Source organism: Mustela erminea, chromosome 15 (assembly GCF_009829155.1).
Source record: "Mustela erminea isolate mMusErm1 chromosome 15, mMusErm1.Pri, whole genome shotgun sequence".
Lineage (NCBI taxonomy): Eukaryota > Metazoa > Chordata > Mammalia > Carnivora > Mustelidae > Mustela > Mustela erminea.
Genome location: NC_045628.1, coordinates 30,593,123 through 30,613,756, shown reverse-complemented (window position 1 = coordinate 30,613,756; position 20,634 = coordinate 30,593,123). Strand labels below are relative to the sequence as shown.

The window sequence follows — 20,634 nt, the reverse complement described above, 5'->3', positions numbered from 1 at the left end:
TATTATCTGCACCAGAAAAACAGGTCAAAAGACAGGCTCCATTGATAAAGAGGTTATAAATGGTTATCCACCAGCTAAATCTGGCCTCAGAAGTGTTTAATTTGTCCTGAGGTCTACTGTTTATTTCAACTGTTTCTCTTTTCCAGATTCCCTGCTTAGCTTCCTAGACATTGGACTGTCATCCCTGTGGTAATGAATTAACTATTAGTCTTGCCTTGAATGTGTGTATATTTATCTGCCTTTCCACCTATTCAGCCTTCCATTCATTAATTGTATTTTCTTTTTGTTACATTGGGAGACTAAGTACTTTTCATTTACAGATTGCTTCAATCATTTATTCATTCTCTAACTAACCTAATGTCAAGTGCTGGAGAAACAGAAATGAAAACCACTGTCTTTGTTCTCACAGGACTTATCAAGTGATACAGAGACAAGTGAATCAGTAATCATAATGCAAAATACGGAGTTCTACAAAGAAGGTATGCAAGAGACCAACGTGGTGATAGCAGAGTGGAAGTGTGGGCACATTACAGAGGAGGTGAAACGGAAGTGTGATTAGACAGATTTAGCTCTGCATATGAGCATGTCACTTTGGGTGGGTGTCAGGTCAGATAAAATGCAGGGGAGGAGTAGGGAAGAGCATTCCATAAAGAGGAATAGCCTATGCAATGGCATGAGTTTGGGCAATTGTAGGCTGCTCGGTATTTTGTAGTATGGGGCACAAATGGTAGCATTTTGGGAAATGAGACTATAGATGTGGACAGGTGCTACACAGGATCAGAAGCAGAAAAATGACACATCAGACCTGAGGTTGTGAAATATTCATCTACTAGCAGCGATAGAAGTGTAAAGGATGGAATGGAAGGGGTACGGGCTCCACACAATGGGCTGAATAAGAAGGCTACTATAACTACCAAAGAAAATGATTAGGGTTATGGAAGATGTAACAGAAAAAAAGAACTCAAGAGATTTGTGAGAAATTCAAATGTGTGGAAAGCAGTAAATATTTTGATCTAAATCTCAAAAATTTTGGAAGAATGGTACAGATGTTTGGCAAAGACATGGATATACAGGAGCTCAGCAAAGGTAAGGAGGTTATTATTAGGCATGAATACAGTGCTAAGAAACTAAATATGTAATGAGGAGGTGAATGAAAAGGAGTTAAAGACAACCAACCAGAATGGAAGGATATCATGAGTACTATCCCGGAAGCCAAGGAATTTTAATGAGAAAATGGTGAAAAGAGTCAAGTAGGAGACGTTTATTTAAGAATCAAATGGTTTGCCTAGCAGGAGATTACTTATGTCAAGCAGCTTGGGTAGAGCAACAGAGCATGATTTGGAAATAGTATGTAAAGGTTAAAAAAAAAAAAAAAGAAAAAAAAAAAACCCAAACAAATTAAGTAAAAAAAGAATTCAACTTCAAATGTAGTATCAAGCTTTTTGATATTTAACTTCAGACTTAAGATGTAAGAATTAGATATCATTATACAATTCAGGTCAGAATCTGAATCACATAAGTAATCTCCAGTTCTTAAAAATTCCTAGTTTAATTTATAGCATACCTTTCTGCATTTGTAGCAGACATAATATGCATATCTGTTCATGGCATAGCCAGCTGGGTCATTATAAAATCTCACACCAGGAGTTGTGATAGCTTCACTCTTATGCAAACCTTCATATTCCAATCTCATTAAGGCTTTTCTTCGGACATCCTCATAGAGTTCTTTTATTGGATCAAGCAGGTCTTTTAATACTATATGATTTATTTTGTTCTGAAATTTAAAAAATAAACATTCCTTAGCAAAATCATTTATCTATGAATCCAATAAATATTTAAGTGGGTACCTAAGACTAATAAGCACTACGCCAGGAGATCACCAGAGAGTGAATGTTTTCTCAATAAAATGCCGGTTAGAAATAAATCTGTAAAATCCTCACAAGCCTGTATTTTTCTAAGATCAGGGACAATAGGGGAAAATGGGACATATAGCACGAAAATTCTGTTTCATTAGCTTCATATTTCCTGAGTCTGAAATGTTACCTCTGGTTGCCTTAGCTCTTCTGGGAATAAAGTTTGCCTTGCTGCCACAAATAAGACATACTCCCTCTGTGTGGTTCCTTGGGGCTGGGTAGACGCCAGGTAACAGCAATGAGGAGGTAGTATTTTCTATATCATGTTCATATATCATTTCCTAAATGTGACCTTTCTTTGTGGCACCACATGAGAAGAGAAAGCAAATTACTACAATCCTATTGATTGTTCCTCCGTCTAACTAAGCAATGACTGTGCTGTCTTTCTATGTTAAACCCTTTTATACCAGTCTGCACATCTTAAGAGAACAAAAAGAAATGAAGAATGAATTGAGAAGGCATGGTCAATCACAATCTTAAACAAAGGTTTTTGGTTTTTTTTTTAAAATTAATCATCACTGGCTTGCCAAAATAAGTGGTCACTTTGTGTGGCAAAATGTCAATAATTTTCTCCTTATTTTACCTAAGATTCTAAAAGAAACTTGTTTTTTCAGGCTTCATCTTTAATCATGATGAAAACCCAGACTTCATCTTGAATGGCAGGTGTCAGAGTCTACAAGCACCACAGGCTCATTCATTTTGGTAGTCATCCGTTGTCATGTTGCACAATCTGAACTCTGAAGGGTCTAAAAGTGGTGACAAACCCCCTTTAATGCATGATATCTAAATGAATTTTCTGATACAGTATGTTTAACTCCACTTAATCAGCTTTTAACTGACACTCACATTTTGAAATGCATTATAACAAACAGAGGGATCTTACAATATTCTCTGGCATCACCTGGATGAAAAGAGTAAGACTGATGGGGGCTGGGAGGAAAAAGTAAACTGGGAAGGACACCAAGAGATGTGGAAGCATTTATTCTAAAAGATGAAGATAAAGATAAAAATAAAAATAGATAGAAAGTAGATAATTTCTGAATCTCTCCATACCTTGCAAATGGGACAAGATATAAATCCAAATGTTATCCTCGGACCAAGCCATCTGTTTTCCAAAACTCGTCGGCAGCACTGTAAGTGGAATACATGACTGCAGTCCAGCTTAAATTAAAAAAAAAAGAGGGATATAAGCAAATGTGATAATGATATACGCTTGAATAACTGGCAGATTATTCAATGAAGGTGCTAGTTAAAGCAGATAAGAGAAAAATCAAGTTTAGGAAAATGAATTTCCGCCCATTTCTGTTACTCATGAAATATCATTAACTAGGTCTTTAGCTTGTTCCAATTTATTACCACTTGCATATTAATGCCACCTTATAAAGAGTAAGTCAGGTTAGGGAGCAATTTAAAATTATTCCTTTCTGTATTTCATAGAAGGAAGGAACTACTGATTTTATTAAAGAGTTGATTTATTTTTGGAGACTATTCATTTACCTTGGAATCATAAGAACTGAAAATATAAACCAGTGGTCAAATTTAAAAAGATATATTTAGCAAACAGTAACTTCAATAATATCATTAATAATATAGATGTAGGCATATACATTATGTATGGAGAGATGTGTACTACTATGTATACACTAATCACACAGTGCTACCATTCCGTGTTTTAGAAATTAAGAATAGTTACTAGATAATCTAATTGTTTTTTCCTCCCTATGAACATTTTATATTTTGTTGATTATATAGGCTCACACAAATGACAAAGTAAAGCTGAGCACACAAAATGGAAACAGAACATATAGGGACGGAATCGGCTCCTCAAAACACTGGGAGGCACCAGGGGCACATTTTCCCCCAAGGACGTGAACAGTCCAGGAATCTGTTTATTTCACAGATACACTTCTATTTCCCATGTTAGATTCCAGGCACACCGAATGCTTTAGAAGCTGAGACAACCTGAATAGCTGGTGCTGCCGAGAGCGCCTCGGTGAAGCAGATCATGCACATGTCATCGGCGTCCTGCTTCAGCGTGGTGGCGCTTTTGTCACAGCCGTGTAGACAGGGCAGACAGTGCTCTTCATTCTTGACACCTCCACATGGATGGCCACAGGGATGCGTCTTACTACAGGCTATCTTAGCATATTCCTATTAGAGATAAATTATAATGGCATAGAAAATATCAAAAAGGCACACACCCTGATAATTATATCAATTATATTAATATTCTAAGATAGTTCCCACAGGAAATACATATTAAGGCTATATAACAATAAAGTCATTTTTATTCTTTTTTTTTTCAAAAAAGATTTTTAAAAAAAATTTTTATTTTTTAAAAACATGTATTTTTATCCCCAGGAGTATAGGTCTGTGAATCGCCAGGTTTACACACTTCATAGCACTCACCATTGCACATACCCAATGTCCATAACCCCACCCCCCTTCTCCCAACCCCCCTCCCCCCAGCAACCCTCAGTTTGTTTTGTGAGATTAAGAGTCACTTATGGTTTGTCTCCTTCCCAATCCCATCTTGTTTCATTTATTCTTCTCCTACCCCCTTAACCCCCCGTGTTGCATCACCACTTCCTCATATCAGGGAGATCATATGACAGTTGTCTTTCTCTGCTTGACTTATTTCGCTAAGCATGATACCCTCTAGTTCCATCCATGTTGTTGCAAATGGCAAGATTTCATTTCTTTTGATGGCTGCATAGTATTCCATTGTGTATATATACCACCTCTTCTTTATCCATTCATCTGTTGATGGACATCTAGGTTCTTTCCATAGTTTGGCTATTGTGGACATTGCTGCTATAAACATTCGGGTGCACGTGCCCCTTCGGATCACTACATTTGTATCTTTAGGGTAAATACCCAGTAGTGCAATTGCTGGGTCATAGGGTAGTTCTATTTTCAACATTTTGAGGAACCTCCATACTGTTTTCCAGAGTGGTTGCACCAGTGTGCATTCCCACCAACAGTGTAGGAGGGTTCCCCTTTCTCCGCATCCTCGCCAGCATCTGTCATTTCCTGACTTGATTTTATTTATATAAAAGAGAGTGAGTGAGCATGAGAGCTCCCAGAAGCATGGGGAGCAGCAGGCAGAGAAGGCAGAGGAAGAAGCAAGCTCCCCACTGAGCAAGGAGCCCAACTCGGTGCTCGGATCCCAGGACCCTGGGATCATGATCTGAGCTGAAGGCAGATGCTTAACTGACTGAGCCACCCAGGCATCCCATCACTTTTTTGTTTTAAAATTTTATTTATTTATTTGAGAGAGAGAGAGACAGAGAGAGAAAGCAAGCAGGGGGAGGGGCAAAGGGAGAGGTAGAAGCAGGCTCCCTGCTGAGCAAGGAGCCGATAGGAGGCTCTATCCCACTGAACAGAGGGCAGACACTTCACTCACTGAGCCACCCAGGTGCCCCTATTTTTATTCTTTAACTGAATGTAACTTAAGAATTATTAGCAAATTTTTTTAGTGTGTAATTTCTAAATTTTAATTTAAAATTTTCAGTGTGAAATTTTTCTTTTCATGTGATTTAAAAAATTTCACTTCGCATAAAGGGAATGCTGATAAAAAGGGAAATATAATTTTAATCTATTTACTTTTGTGTGTAGTCATGAAGCAAAAAATTTCTGGATATATAATCTCCCAATCACCACCTATCCCCTCACTAAAATGGGTATAAACAACATACAGGTATCTTTCATTAGCTGAGCCCTATCCAAGTTCTTGCTAACTGAACTGAGGAACTGAAAATATCTGGATGGCATGAAATATGTGTATGGATGTTCAGGACTAAAGAACTCTCAAATACTAGAAGTTGATTGTAGGGAAATAAGTGAATAAAGTAGGTAAGAGGTCAAGGAAATGCAGTCCAGAGATTTTTACCTTTTTCTAGCACAAGAGCAAACATTAAATATTTATTATGGTGATAGCTGATAAACACACACTGTCTATTGGGGTTTGAGAAATTTATCTGATCATTCTCTAGCTCTGATAAAGCATTTAGGTCTTGACATGGGGATTATATTAATTTAGAAAACTGAAGTGATGCTGAGCTGAGCTGTAACTCTTATTTAACATGAAGTAAATACATCACGAGGGAATACATGCTATTCCTTATTGGGACAGCCTGACTATCTAAGCATATACTCACCTGGCAGTCTGCATCAGAACACACACTGCCAACAGCAGATAACTCTGTTCCACTCCTGGAACCACAGAAGCGGCATGCTTCTGAGCTACTTGTGGTTGGCTTGCCTAGGTTCAAGAAGAAAAAGAAAAATTCTCAAGAATAGGTTTTCTACATATTTTAACACAATTAATAGAAAAAACCTACAGGAAAATCAGGTTAGTATCAGTCTGCTATCACTGGGAAACCAGCCGGGCAGTTTTACAGTGGAAGGGTTGTTAAGACGTCCTAATTATAAGGTAACTAAACACAAAAAAAGGAACAAGAAACTAAAGACCTATTAGAAGTCAAACACATAAGAGGTTGAGCAGATAAGGCAAATACCAGCTCCAAAAGCATAGTTTCAGACAAAACAGAATAATAAAGGTTATGTAAGATTATACAGAAGAAAGATAAACCTTTAAGAATTTCTATAATAACAAAATTACAAGGCATAGAAGAAAACCTATTGTTAGAGAATATGAAAGCTTGAAAAAAAGAAGAATTCCCATCCAAGGAACTAGCACTGACAGAGCAATATGAAAAGGAAATTAAATGTCTGAAACAGAAAGAAGGAACACAAGCCATAAAACAAGAACAGAACAACAGGAAAAGGACAGGAAGATATGAATGCAGACCAAACTCATTTTATAACACAGATACCAAAATTCTAAATATAACAGTAATAAATGGAATTCAGCAATATTTACTGGAAAAATAGATTTTTAAAAAGAATAGCTTAACTCATGAATACAAGGATGGTTCAACATTAGAACATTTATTAATGTAATATATGACTCTGATAGACTATAGGAGAAAAAAAAAATCAGCCAGGAGAAAAAAAGACCATGCTCTCTAGCATGAAAAATTAATATGAGTGGAGTTATATTTTTTCAGATTTTTACTAACTCCAACATCATAAATTTGTGTCAGTCAGACTATAAAGGTAATGAAAATTAAGAATCTGTAAGATTCAATGTAACTTTAAGCTGAGAATCTCAACCAGATTTACTTTAGTAAACCATGTGTTTTGGGGATAAAATGACTTGCTTGAGTGCACATATCTAGTCAATGACAAAGCAGATCTCCTTACTTGAAGTCTAATGCCTCTCTGCTATAGAACATTGTCCGGAACATGTAACAACAAACAGTGACTAATGATTCCATAGTTATCAGAATATACCCCAAATAATCCACATTAAGTAATTCATAGTAAGTAAAGTACATCTAATTAAATCCTAAGCAGCAGGCATGGTTCAATCCTAAATCCTCTGCTACCTGTGTGCTCTCGGAATTCCACCATCGCCTTCATTGTTTTAGAATCTGCTAGTGCCATCAACCAGAACAATTTGGTTCTACCACAACCTTCATGAAGGTCAACCTTGATAGCTTCTTCTTCTTCTTTGAAGACCTATTGTTTCATTAAAGAAAAGGGAAAAATATTTTATTTTTCACTCTGAAGAAGGAAGTATAAAATTTAATTACTCAATAACAAAAATAGCTTTTATTTACTAAGCACTCTAAGAATTTCGGACATTTGTAGTCTTGTCCTGAATCTTGACAATGACCCCATTTTTATAAATGTGGAAACTAAGTCTCAGGTTAGCCGACTGTCTTGATTTACACAGTGATAAATGAGGCAGCTAGGAACTCCACTGAGGCTCTGACCACAAAGTCCCTTTCTTCCCATCACAGCAAGCCTCCTTCCCACATTTATTTTAAAATTTACTGAATGTATCCTATGCTCCAGAAACTGCTCTGCGTGTACAGACAGAAGCCGGCACCTGTCTTTGATGAGTCTTGGTTCGCCGATGAAGATGAAGGAATCTGTCACAGTCAGTGCACAGATTTCCACATACGTTGCACAAGATGATAGCTGCAGTTTCTCCATCATCATGGTTGTCACACATAGGCTGAAACAAGGCATTTTCACATGTCATATTACATTTGCAAGAATGTCCCAGATGCTCATACAAATGGAATGTAATTTATTCACAACAATAACGTTATTGTTCTGAAGTCTATTAGGAATTTAGAATCTGAACATTAAACAGAATTATGGCAAGTGTACTCAAGTACAAAAGCCCTTAATTCAATAATTAATGTGCTGAACAGTTTCAATGATTAATAAAATAAGCATGTATACTTTGATTAATGAGTTAAGCAACTTTCTTCCCCCTATGTTCAAACATTCTGTATGCTAAATGAATAAATGATTCATTTTGAAACTTGAACCTTAGTGAGAAAATGTTGGAAGGGCCTCTATAAAGTCTTCCCTCCCAGTGCACCTAGGGATACCTATCAAACTACTTTAAGTACTGTGTATTTGTGAATAAATGAGATGTTATGGTGCCTCACTTACTGCTCTTATTTCCTTCTTACCATAAGACTGATAAAGCTCTTTTATATAATTAAAGCCTCTAACACGCTATGAAGAGGGGACCCTAAGTGAAACAGACTTGTGAGATGACCATGGGCAATGTGCCACAATTTTCTGCTAAGTGTGGAATTTGGACTTGCAGATTCTTTTTTTAAATTTTTAAATTTTTTTAAAATGCTAAGCTAGAGCTTACTTATAAAGAAAAACAAGATACATTTTTATAAACAATTCTGTTCTTACCATTTGTTTTTGCTGTCCATCCTTTCCCATCCATCTCCCCGAAGAGAGACGATCTACATGGTCCTGATCCAGCACGCACAGTGAAGCTAGAGCAAGCCAGAGCTATTAAAAGGAAAGGCTGTCACAATACTGAATTTTCAGAAAAGACTTGTAAAGTACTGACTGTTTGACACATTGTAATAGCTCAATAAATGCTAGCTGAATTTGAAAATACATGGATACCCACTGGCACTCAGGTACCAGGCACACGTGCTCACTGCTGTATGGGCCATAGGCACAGTAGGCACTCAAATATTTACTGACTGCTGCTGGATGAACCATTCTGGTTTTTACCTGACATATAACATTATCCTTTATTGGTCTACTAAGGAAGCAATGTATCAGTAAATGAATTTACATATTCAATATTTACTGTACCGATGCTTCTTGCAAATCTTCCCATCTAAGTGTCATCTGCCTGAGGCACTATGTTCCAAGCAAGGTGGCACGATGACTTTCATTTTACACAGTCCCAGGAGTGGTTGGGTACATATTAAATCCTTCTGGATAATAGCAGCTCCTCAGAAGTCTCTGTATACCCCTAAATGCCTAGCACTATCCTTGGTATACTTTGTCAGAAGTAAGTAAATGTCTAGAAAACTTTAGAAAATAGCCCTCAGAAACAGTTTAAAACTTTCTGGGGCTTAAAGGGTGAGCTTCAGTTTTTCACGGAAGGATATATTTCTGAACTGAAAACTGAACAGAACTGAAATAATGAAAAAGAGTTATTTAAGAAGTGCGTATGAGTGTCACCGGACATGAAGAGAAGACAAGGAAAAATAGAAAAAGGAGAAACAGAAGCATGAAGTGTGCAAGGAGAAACGGGGGTGGCAGAAGGAAAGCATGCGCAGTGCGTGGTGCTAGAACTCTGCTGTTCGAGGAACTGCTTCACAGGTCCCTCACCAGCAGCACGGCATCAAGCAGCTTTTCCTGCCCCAGAGAAAAGACAGTCCTGTCTTCCTTTCCAGACTTCAGAAGATTAAATCAAGCAATTTCTGTTAGTGTTTACTTCTTCCTAATGCTGCCACACATCCCTGCTTCAAGGAAACCCCTAATCTCTTTTGGATGTACATGGGACATGAAATTTGGTAGGTCAAAGTGACTACCGATTGTCTCACCTAAAGAATGCAATCCTACTCACTAGCTAAGAGAGTCTGCCTCACCTTGTCCAGGGCTTACACTTTTTGCTTTTTAAAAAAGTGAGGTCTGTAAATCCAATAGGTAAGGCTTTGCTTTATAATAATTAGGCCATACCAAATGAGTAAGGGAGGGCCTTGTCTTTGAAGGAGCTTCAGTCTATCTAAGCATAAGGCTGACACTGAGTTTACTGTGTAAGCTACAGTAAAGACATTACTAGAAAAGACAACATAATGGAACTTAGGCCTTTTCTAACCAGATGATCCTTAGCCTCCCCAAAATAACAAAAACGAAATAAAGAACACATAACAGTGAGCGTTTATAACCACTATACTTAGTTCATAATTCAAAAAAGCTGTCACACTTTTTCAGTAAATATAGTTTTTGGTAAAAAATTGGATTAAGCTGATTTATTCAATTAAGTTTGTTCAAACTAATTACTGCAATGATAAAGACCACATAAAAAGAAACTCCTACCCTAGTTGTTGCAATACATCTCACTGGAGATCTAAATTCTTCCTCCATCTTGGTCAAGGCAATGATGGTTTCTGCAATGGCATTTTTTGTCACTCGGGACCATGCTTCAGACAGATGACCCTATTGAGAAAGAGAGAATAATAAGTAACCAGACATGTATAATAGTAATATTGAATTCTCTTCTCTTAGATAAAACTCATCAAAAGGAAAGACTTGTTAGTGCAACTTTTAAAAAAAGGTTTTATTTATTTATTTGAGAGAGAGAGGGAAAGAGAGAGAGAGAGTGCCAGAGAGAGAGTGCATGAGTTGGGGGAAGAGCAGAGGGAGAGGGAGAAGAAGAAAGAAGACTCCCTGTTGAGTGAGGAGCCTGCTGTGGGGCTCAATCTCATGACCCTGAGATCATGACTTGAGCTGGAAATCAAGAGTTGGACGATCAACCGACTGAGCTACCACATGCCCCTGTGAGTGCAGCTTTAGATTCAGGGGCATACTTCTGAAATAAAAATCCTTCACAACTCTATGAAACATTCAACTTCTAATCACTATTTTAATGATTGGAAAGTAAATAAAAAATCAGGTTCTCATACTCTTTTTCTATGGAGCTCAAGAGTATTTTCTCTTACATTTAGATAAAAACATAACAGAAGTATTGAAGTATCGGGGGCCTGGGTGGCTCAGTTAGTTAAGCCACGGCCTTCGGGTTCAGGTCATGATCCTGGAGTCCAGGGATCGAGTCCTGCATCGAGGACTGCACTGGGCTCCAAGCTCTGCGGGGAGTCTGCTTCTCCCTCTGACCTTCACCCCTTTCATGCTCTCTTTCACTCTCTCTCCCAAAATAAATAAATAAAATATTTAAAAAAAAAAAAGTAGTACTAAAGTATCTATGCTCCAGAAATTCTGATTATGAAGACTTGTTATTGAACACAAAATATATAGATAAGTGAATTGCTTTTAGATGAACACTAGAACTGGTGAGCATAAATGGGTTCAAATAAAAAGAAAAAAAACCTCTTTTATTTATTTATTTACAAAGATTTTATTTATCTACTTATTTGAGAGACAGAGCAAGAGAATAAGCAGGGGGAGCATAAGGAGAGGGAGAAGCAGGCTCCCCACTGAGCAGAGAGCCTGAAGCAGCGCTCGATCCCAGGACCCTGAGATCATGACCGGAGCCGAAGATGGTCACTTAACCAACTGAGCCATCCAGGTGACCCTACAACTAATAACTTGGTTTTTGCTGAACATAAACACCTGTCTACCACAGAATTAAGGTGTTCCTAAATATTATTCCTTGGTATTTTCATCCAGTGAACATGCTGAGAAAGACTTATTGAAAAGTGAGAAAGTTATCCATTTTTCCTTTTTTTTTTTGTGTGTGTTTATTTTTTATTTTTTATTTTTTTTTATTTTTTATTTCCAGCATAACAGTATTCAATATTTTTGCACCACACCCCGTGCTCCATGCAATCCGTGCCCTCTATAATACCCACCACCTGGTTCCCCCAACCTCCCACCCCCCGTCCCTTCAAAACCCTCAGATTGTTTTTCAGAGTCCATAGTCTCTCATGGTTCACCTCCCCTTCCAATTTCCCCCAACTCCCTTATCCACTCTAAGTCCCCATGTCCTCCATGCTATTTGTTATGCTTCACAAATAAGTGAAACCATATGATAATTGACTCTCTCTGCTTGACTTATTTCACTCAGCATAATCTCTTCCAGTCCCGTCCATGTTGCTACAAAAGTTGGGTATTCATCCTTTCTGATGGAGGCATAATACTCTATCCCCAGGGGTACAGGTCTGTGAATCACCAGGTTTACACACTTCACAGCACTCACCAAAGCACATACCCTCCCAATGTCCATAATCCCCCCCCCTTCTCCCAAACCCCCCTCCCCCAGCAACCCTCAGTTTGTTTTGTGAGATTAAAAGTCACTTATGGTTTGTCTCCCTCCCAATCTCATCTTGTTTCATTTTTCCAATTGAGGAAATGTCCTTGCTGTTGGGAAAAGTGACAGAACTTTCTATATCCCGAGAATATCCTCTCTTGTCTCCCATCCATTTGCTATCAATCTCTTAAGAGGCAGTTCCACTTCCTCTTCCTCCAAGATGTTTTGTCTAATCTCTCTCTCAGAAGCCCACATTTCACAGCATCTTGCCCTCATGAGCCTGAAAATATAATGGAATGTGAGGAAACTAGCATTGTGGAGCAACCAATAAGAGCCCGGTACTTTGAGAAGTAATTCCCTTTTTTCCACACTCCCAGATCTCGCCGAAAAGAACATCTAACGACAATGACAGAGAATGTTAATAAAGAAGAGTAAAAGGTTTATAAACCAGGAGAACTAAAGAAAAGGAGAAACTTTTGTTTTTCCTTTAGGGTTTTGATTTGTCAGGCTCAAAAAAAGTATATTTCATTTTTTAAGTTTTTAAGTCTTAGAAGACTAATATAACAATTTGCAAGTAAATTAACTGGAAAGCTTGAAATGAACAGTTTTCCCAAAGGACAAATTAATCACTGACTGAAAAGACAGACGGCACGATAGTTAACCTACTAAACAGAGGCTTTAAGTAAAGCAAAATAACACCAATGTACTTCTGCTATTAAGATAGCAGAATAAACTCCTTCTTTTAATCAGATTTTGACTGTACTTCAATGACATAATGATCAGGAGGATGGGAACTCACTGCTGCCATATCCTTGATAAGTTTAATGATGATCTCTGAGATTTGGGTAGGAGTTGAGCCCTTCATCCACCAATGACTTTCACCTCGACGGACATAACTACAAAGAAAAGTCAGCATTTGCAAACCAACCAGTGACAGTTACAGATAAATATGATGAAAACTGCTATATTTCAGCATGCATTTTAATTTTTTAAATGATTCAAACAACTAAAGAATTTTAAAAAGAAATTAATCAAAAGTATCACCTGTAAGATATTCAACTTCAACCCTGAGAGTAGCTATTCTGATACATGTTCCCTTCCACGTATTTGTTTGTATATTATTTTTGTAGCCTGCATCTTCTAGAACAGAGCTGTTCAAAGCATATTCACAGACCCACGAACTATTTGTTACCAATCCACATAGAGAGAGATATTAAGAGCTTGCACCAGAATATGTCAACTATATCACTGAGTATACTACTCTTTATTTCAGCTGACTTTTTTTTTTTTCTTTCCTAAAACTATCTAGATGAAGAAAACAACACACTGATTTATATTCTGGTACTACTTAATATCATGGACTGGCTCTTTGACTAGACTGTTCTGGATGTCTAATCTTCTGCTGTTATACGCAATTCTGTAACAAACTTCCTTGCATATATTTTTGTACACATGTATAAACATCTAGAAGTAGAACTGGTAGGTCAAAGGATAGGCATATTTTAAATACAGTGATATGTTATTAAACTGACATCCAAAAAAGGCTGTAGTAATCTATATTAGATTCCATAAAAAAAATGCCTATTTCTTCATAATGCTGCCAAGACAAAGATATTGTCCTACTGTTTTAATCTACATATCTCTGATTCCCAGTTAAGTGTCTTTTTTTTTGTCTACTGGCATTTGTAATTTTTCTTCTTGGAACTAACTCTCTGGTCATATATTTTTCTATCAGTTGTTTGTCTTTTCTCATTAATTTATAGTCATTTTTAAAATATTATGATTAATAATTTATTCTCTACTATATAGGTGTTAAATATTTTCAGGTCAGTTTATATTTTAAAAACATTTTCATATAATTATCCTTCATTTTTATGTAGCCAAATCTGAGAATTTTTCCTCTGTGACATTTGTATTCTGTGTTTTAAGGAGGTCTTCCTGGATTGAAGATTACAGAAATAATCTTCTTTAATTTGTCCTAGTAAATTTTTAAAGGAAATATACATAAAGCTTTAATTGATCTCAAATTTACTTTTGGATATGTGTGAGACAGGGGCCTACAATATTTTTTCTACATGAGAAGTATTCCAACATTATATTCAACATACAAACATACCTTCCTCTCCCCATTAACCTGAAACTACACCTTGGTTATATACAGCATTCTCTTTTATACATGCATTAGTTGTTTATGGCTTCTATTTGGTAAACAAGCAAACAAGGTGGAATTTGAAATCCTGTTTTAATTCTCCAAATAGGATTTACTATTTTACTACTAAAGCAGATGTAATGACCAACCTGGAATTGAAAATCATTGGAAGAGTAACTGTGGTAACACCTTTGCCCACAGTGGTACCAGCTGTTCCTGTGATGGTAGTTCCTTTGGCTTTTAGCTGTACTGTGAGTGCTTTGGCAATGCATCCCAGAAACATGTCCAAGATACCTAGTTTATTCCAATCTCCTTTTTCTGTTGAGTGAATGATATCACTGATATCTGCTGGGGGAAGGGATTTTACTCCTATGATGCTGGCCAGACGATTAGGGGTCACCTCAGGCAATACTCGTCTTAGTAAGGAGGTTACCTGATAAGAAAAAAGGAAAGAATTCATCTTAAAGACTGTTGTTCTAAAGTTCTCATTTTTTAAAATGAGCCTAGCGGGTGTTCTAGGACTCCAAAAGCTTTCAGAAGGACAAAAATATGATTTAAACACTATTTTAATTTCTGAAGTGGTAATTACCCCTCCAGGGCAGCAAGAAAAAAATATGTCTTTATTTGGTCAAGAATAAAGAAACATTACACATCCCATGGTAACAAGACAATTAGTAGAGCAACAGCACAGTAGTAAAATAGAACATATTTTGTTCTTCCATATTCTCATTACAATGAGTCAAAAATAAAAAGCATGGAGTTAAAATGCAATTCAAAAAAACCAAGTAACAAAAAATAAAGATCAACAGTTAAGACTTTAAGGTGATCCTCTTTGATAATGTAATTTTTAAGTGTTTTGAGGAACAAGTAAGCCAAAAGGTAGGTGGAATGACCAGTCACCTGTCTCTGGACTCGAGGAGAGGCCGTATGGAGCAGTGAAAAGAGATCCTGGAGTAGAGTTAGTTGCTGAGCCAGATACTGGCGGCCCACGTTAGAGCCACTCAGGGCTAAGACCATAGAGAGCAGCTCAAAGCAGTAAGCATCAGAGGAGGCATCTTCATCATTGGGCTGAGAATTGGCATTTTCTTTGCTTGATATAGCATGTTCCCATTCTTCGCGAACTCTGGTGGCTTCCATGCGAATAGCCTGGACGATGTGAGCACACACCTATTTAAAGACAACATAAAGGATATGTAAAAACCTACTTGCAAATCTGATGTACTACTTCTAGTAAAAAAAAAAAGACAAGAATATTAGTTGACAGTCAATTTAATTATTTCTCCCCATTAATTTCCATCATACTATCTTAATTCATCTTATAAACAATTAAGAAAATCTAGCAGATTTCTAGCAGAAATTCTAGCAGAATAAAAATCTTAACATTTAAATCAGCTACTATGTAGAAACTATTTATATACAAGTTGCCAATACCCCTGCCTGTGGTTTAAGACATCAAACAAAAGCAAATTACCATAATTTATCACTTCTAAGCCATACTTCCTTCCAGATATCATTAGCATTTCTATTCATAATGTGTTTTATAATTGATGGCATTCATAATGTAACTGGCAGCAAATTTCCTTTTTTTAGCGATACATGAAATACAGCACATTTTATAACTGGTAGAATCTAAGATTCAATGATACATTGTTAAAAAGACAAAGCACAAATAAATTTACTGATTTAACAAGTTGAAAGTTAAAATGATGGGCTAATTTAAAACCAGTGTTTTATTTGACTTCTGAAGGGCTGATTATTATGTCATCTAGGTACTCCATTATATGAACAATCTAGCACTACCCCACCTCTTTATAATTAAAAATATTAACACTGATTTAGTTAACACTATAATTGCTCAGGAAAAAAAAAATCAACTGACACAAAAGAAGAGTGGGAAAAGGAACACAGAAAATGCTAATGAGCTTTGATATATCTGGATATTTGACACCAAAATAAAACAATCTACCTGAAAATGAAAAATAACAAATAGTAGTAAGGTAAGAAAGTTAACATTCATAACAAAATCTTTAAAGTGATGCAGGTATGCCTATACACTCCTTCGTCTCTAGAAAAAGGCAGATACAGTCTACAGGACCTATAAGAGTCAGCATAAAAAAGCTTCCATAAATTTTGGAAAATACTTTACACCCTAAAAACAAAAGCTGATGAAGACAATGAAATGACTATTTACCAACCTGTTTTTGTAAATTAGTCAGCTTACTCCTGCTGAATATGATTCCAACCATATGTTCTTTCAGGTCAGCATCTGATGTTGCCTTTACACACAAAAAGGGAAGAAAAAAAAACCCCACCAGGTTCTTTGAATAAAATTTGTATATTTGATCTTAAAGTATCTTAAGAATTAACTATGCAGGTATTTTTTATAAGGTGAATTTATTTTAAACTGAGTCTGTAACACTAAGACAAAGGGTAAGGTTTGAAGAAACCACTATTGGCTAACAATGACTCCAAGAAAAAAAGAAAAAATTTTGAATTTAAGAAATCCAGAGAAGCATACTACTTTTTCATGAACTTCCTTAATCTGTCAATTTGATTCACTTTAATTACATCTATTTCTAAATTGTGAGGATCCTACATTTAGTTATTAGAACAACTCTGAAAATGATATTTGATTAAAAGGGAAATATCCTAACAAAACTCTATGATAATGGTATTCTTAGAGTAGGCTAATCTACTGCTAACAGGAGTCAAAGGAACATATCATAAGAAGAGAAATAAAGGCTGGCGTTTTATAGTGCTTATTATGTGAATGGTACTCTCCTAAGGTTCAGATACACAGCCATATAGTTATCACACACACAAATACTCTTATTTAATCTTCAGAACAAGCCCATAAGGTAAATTTGATGTTTGATTTTACAGGTAAGGAAAGTAACACAAAGCTTCTCTTCTAAGAATAAAAAATGACTCTCAGTTTCACTTTTCTTAGGATAGAGAAAGCTACAAGAGCATGCAATGCCAACCTTAATGAAAAAGAGCTGATCATCTACAAAACCATATAATTTTGGTGCCTATCAGACAAATGAAGTTTGCAACCAGGTAAACTCAAACCCAAATGGACAAGTACATATACAGGTGGACACTTCAAAATTTTCTCTGCACTTGAAAGTGTAAGTAAATGAATAAAGGATAATCAGTAAAGCTCCTGAAGACTTGAACAAAACTATCAACCAAATTGAACAGATAATTATAGAGCCTCCTCACAAAACAAAAACAGAGTTCGACTTCTTTTCAAGTGCATGTGGATATTCGCTAAAATATGTGAGTCAGAATTCAAATCTTAACATTTTTAAAAGACCTGAAATTATACAAAGAATATTCTTTGACCTCAGTGAATTATACTAGAAATTAGTAACAGAAAGCTATTTGAAAAATCCCCAAATATTGAGAAACTAAATAAGAAACTTCTAAATTATCCAAGGGTCAAGGAAGAAATCAAAATGGAAATAAAAAAAAATATTCTGAACTAATGAAAAGAGAAAAAAACATATAACCAACACACCAAAATTTGTAACACTTGACTAAAGCAGTGCTGAAAAGAAAATTGTACCATTACTTATAAAAAAAGATCTCAAGTCTTTGAAACTAGAAAAAGAACAAATCAAACACAAAGCAGATGGAAAGAAGTAATAAAAGAAGATACATCACTGCAGATTCTATTGATATTAAAAGAATAATAAGGGTATATTATTAACAACTTGCACCAAACAATTTAGCAACTTAGATGAAATGAGAAAATACTTGAAGCACAAAACTATTAAAGTTCAGTCAAGAAGAACAGATAACTGCATTAGCCTTGTATCTGTTAAAGAAAGCACACTGGTAGAATAATTCTCTTGCTAGTTGAAACGCTAGCTAGGTTATACATTAACAAATGAGTTTTTTTATAGTTACTTTATCTTCTTATTTTAAAAGTACTTTCAGAATTTTCTTAAATAGCTTTGAGATATACAATGGAGTATTACTCAGCCATCAGAAAGGATGAATAGCCACCATTTGCACTGACATATATGGAACTCAAGGGGATTATGCTAAGTGAAATAAGTTAGGCAGAGAAAGACAATTATCATATGGTTTCACTTAGATGTGGAACATAAGGAATAGCACGGAGGACATTAGAAGGAAGGGAAAAATGAAGAGGGGTAAATCAGAGGGGGAGACGAACCAGGAGAGACTATGGACTCCAAGAAACAAACTGAGGATTTCAGAGTGGAGGGGAGTGGAGAGACAGGTTAGTCCCCTCATGGGTATTAAGGAGGGCACTTATTACATGGAGAACTGGGTGCTATATGCAAATAATGAATCATGGAATGCTACATAAAAAACGAATGATGTGGGGTGCCTGTGGGTAGTAGCTGAGTGTCTGCCTTTGGCTTGGTCATGACCCCAGGGTCCTGGGATCGGGCCCCGCATCAGGCTCCCTGTTTAGCGGGAAGCCTGCTTCTCCCTCCCCCAGTCCCTCTGCTTGTATTCCCTCTCTCACTTGTTCTCTCAGTCAAATAAATAAATTCTTAAAAAAAAAAAACAAAAAACTAATGATGTACTATACGGTGACCAACATAATAAAAAAATAGCTTTGAGATATAGTTAACATACTATTCAGTCATTTAAAATACACAATTCAGGGGTGCCTGGGTGGCTCAGTGGGTTAAAGCCTCTGTCTTCGGCTCAGGTCATGATCCCAGGGTCCTGAGATCGAGCTCTGCATTGGGCTCTCTGCTCAGCAGGGAGCCTGCTTGCCTTCCTCTCTCTCTCTGCCTGCCTCTTTGCGTACTTGTGATCTCTGTCAAATAAATAAATAAAATCTTAAAAAAAAATACAATTCAATGGTTTACAGTATATTCAAATATATGTGCAACTATCACCACAGTTAATTTTAGAGCATTTTCATCACTCCAAAAAAGAAACACTATACCTTTTAGTTATCACTCCCCTAGTTCATTAGCTTCCTTTTATTAAAGAAAAATACACTGACATATCTACTAACATATAGCAATATATGGATTATCTTAATGCATAAAAAGAAAAATATTTAAGAATATCCATTTGAGGGGCAACTGGGTGGCTCAGTCATTAAGTGTCTGACTTTGGCTCAGGTTGTGATCCCAGCGTCCTGGGATTGAGCCCCATATTAGGCTCTCTGCTCCACAGGAAGCCTGCTTCTCCCTTTCCCGCTCCCTCTGCTTATGTTCCCTCTCTCGCTGTGTCTCTCTGTCAACTAAATAAATAAAAGTCTTTAAAAAAAAAGAATACCATTTGATAAAAACTCTCAGAAAACTAGGAATAGAAAAAAACATCTTCAATCTGACTAGCGCATTTACAAAATATCTACAGCTAACATCACACTTAATGGTGAAAGACTGAATGTTTCCTATTAAGATCGAGAAAAGGCAAAGATGTCTAATGTCACCACTTGGTATTGAAGGCCATAGCTATTACACTAACACAAGAAAAGAAATTTAAGGCATATGGGCTGGGAAGGAAGTAAAACCAACTTTCTTTGCAGACAACATGATTATCTATGAAGAAAATCCTAAAAAGTCTACAAAAAAAAACCTTCTAGAACTAAGAAGTGAATTTAAGAAGATCACAATTATATTTTTACATACTAGAAATGAACTGAAAAGTGAAATAAAAAATACCATTTGCATATCATTAAAAACAATTATTATTTACAGATTATTGTTAATATTAATATAATTATTTAGGGATTAAGATGTGTATAAGACCTGTACAATGAACTACAAAACATTGCTGACAAAAATTAAAGAAGATCTAGATAAATGGAGAAATATATCATGTTCACAGATAGGAGCACTCAGTATTACTAAGATGTCAATTCTCCCCAAATCACTTAGCAATTTGGTACAGTTACAATCAATATTTCAGGTTTTTTTTTTTTTTTAAGAAGAGGAAAAGACAAGCTGGTTCTAAGCTTTATATGAAAATATAAAGGGCCTAGAATAGCCAAAATAACTTAAAAAAGAACCAGGTTGGAATCTGATCTCATGATTTCCATAAGCTGCAGTAATCAAGACACTCTGATGTTGGTGTAAGAATATACATATAGATCAATGGAAAGAGTGAAGAATACAGAAACAGACCTACATATTTATGGTGAATTTATTATTGATAAAGGATAACTTTTTCAACAAATGGTGATGGAACAACTGGCTATCTACACGCAAAAATAAATGAAATTCTGGGGCACCTGG

At 36.2% G+C, this 20,634-nt stretch overlaps 1 protein-coding gene across 1 annotated transcript in view; it reads right to left on the bottom strand.

Annotated features, from left to right (window-relative positions):
* LOC116574059 (E3 ubiquitin-protein ligase MYCBP2) overlaps positions 1-20,634 on the bottom strand; it is a 211,509-nt gene that overhangs the window by 7,999 nt on the left and 182,876 nt on the right. Inside the window, exons 63-74 of the mRNA XM_032314603.1 lie at positions 16,594-16,674; positions 15,299-15,565; positions 14,548-14,831; positions 13,049-13,145; positions 10,362-10,481; positions 8,709-8,810; positions 7,873-8,001; positions 7,367-7,499; positions 6,074-6,177; positions 3,876-4,064; positions 2,967-3,074; positions 1,565-1,774 (exon numbers count right to left, since the gene is read on the bottom strand). Of these exons, the coding sequence (XP_032170494.1) occupies positions 1,565-1,774; positions 2,967-3,074; positions 3,876-4,064; positions 6,074-6,177; positions 7,367-7,499; positions 7,873-8,001; positions 8,709-8,810; positions 10,362-10,481; positions 13,049-13,145; positions 14,548-14,831; positions 15,299-15,565; positions 16,594-16,674 (1,824 nt within the window). The remainder of the gene's footprint in view (positions 1-1,564; positions 1,775-2,966; positions 3,075-3,875; positions 4,065-6,073; positions 6,178-7,366; positions 7,500-7,872; positions 8,002-8,708; positions 8,811-10,361; positions 10,482-13,048; positions 13,146-14,547; positions 14,832-15,298; positions 15,566-16,593; positions 16,675-20,634) is intronic.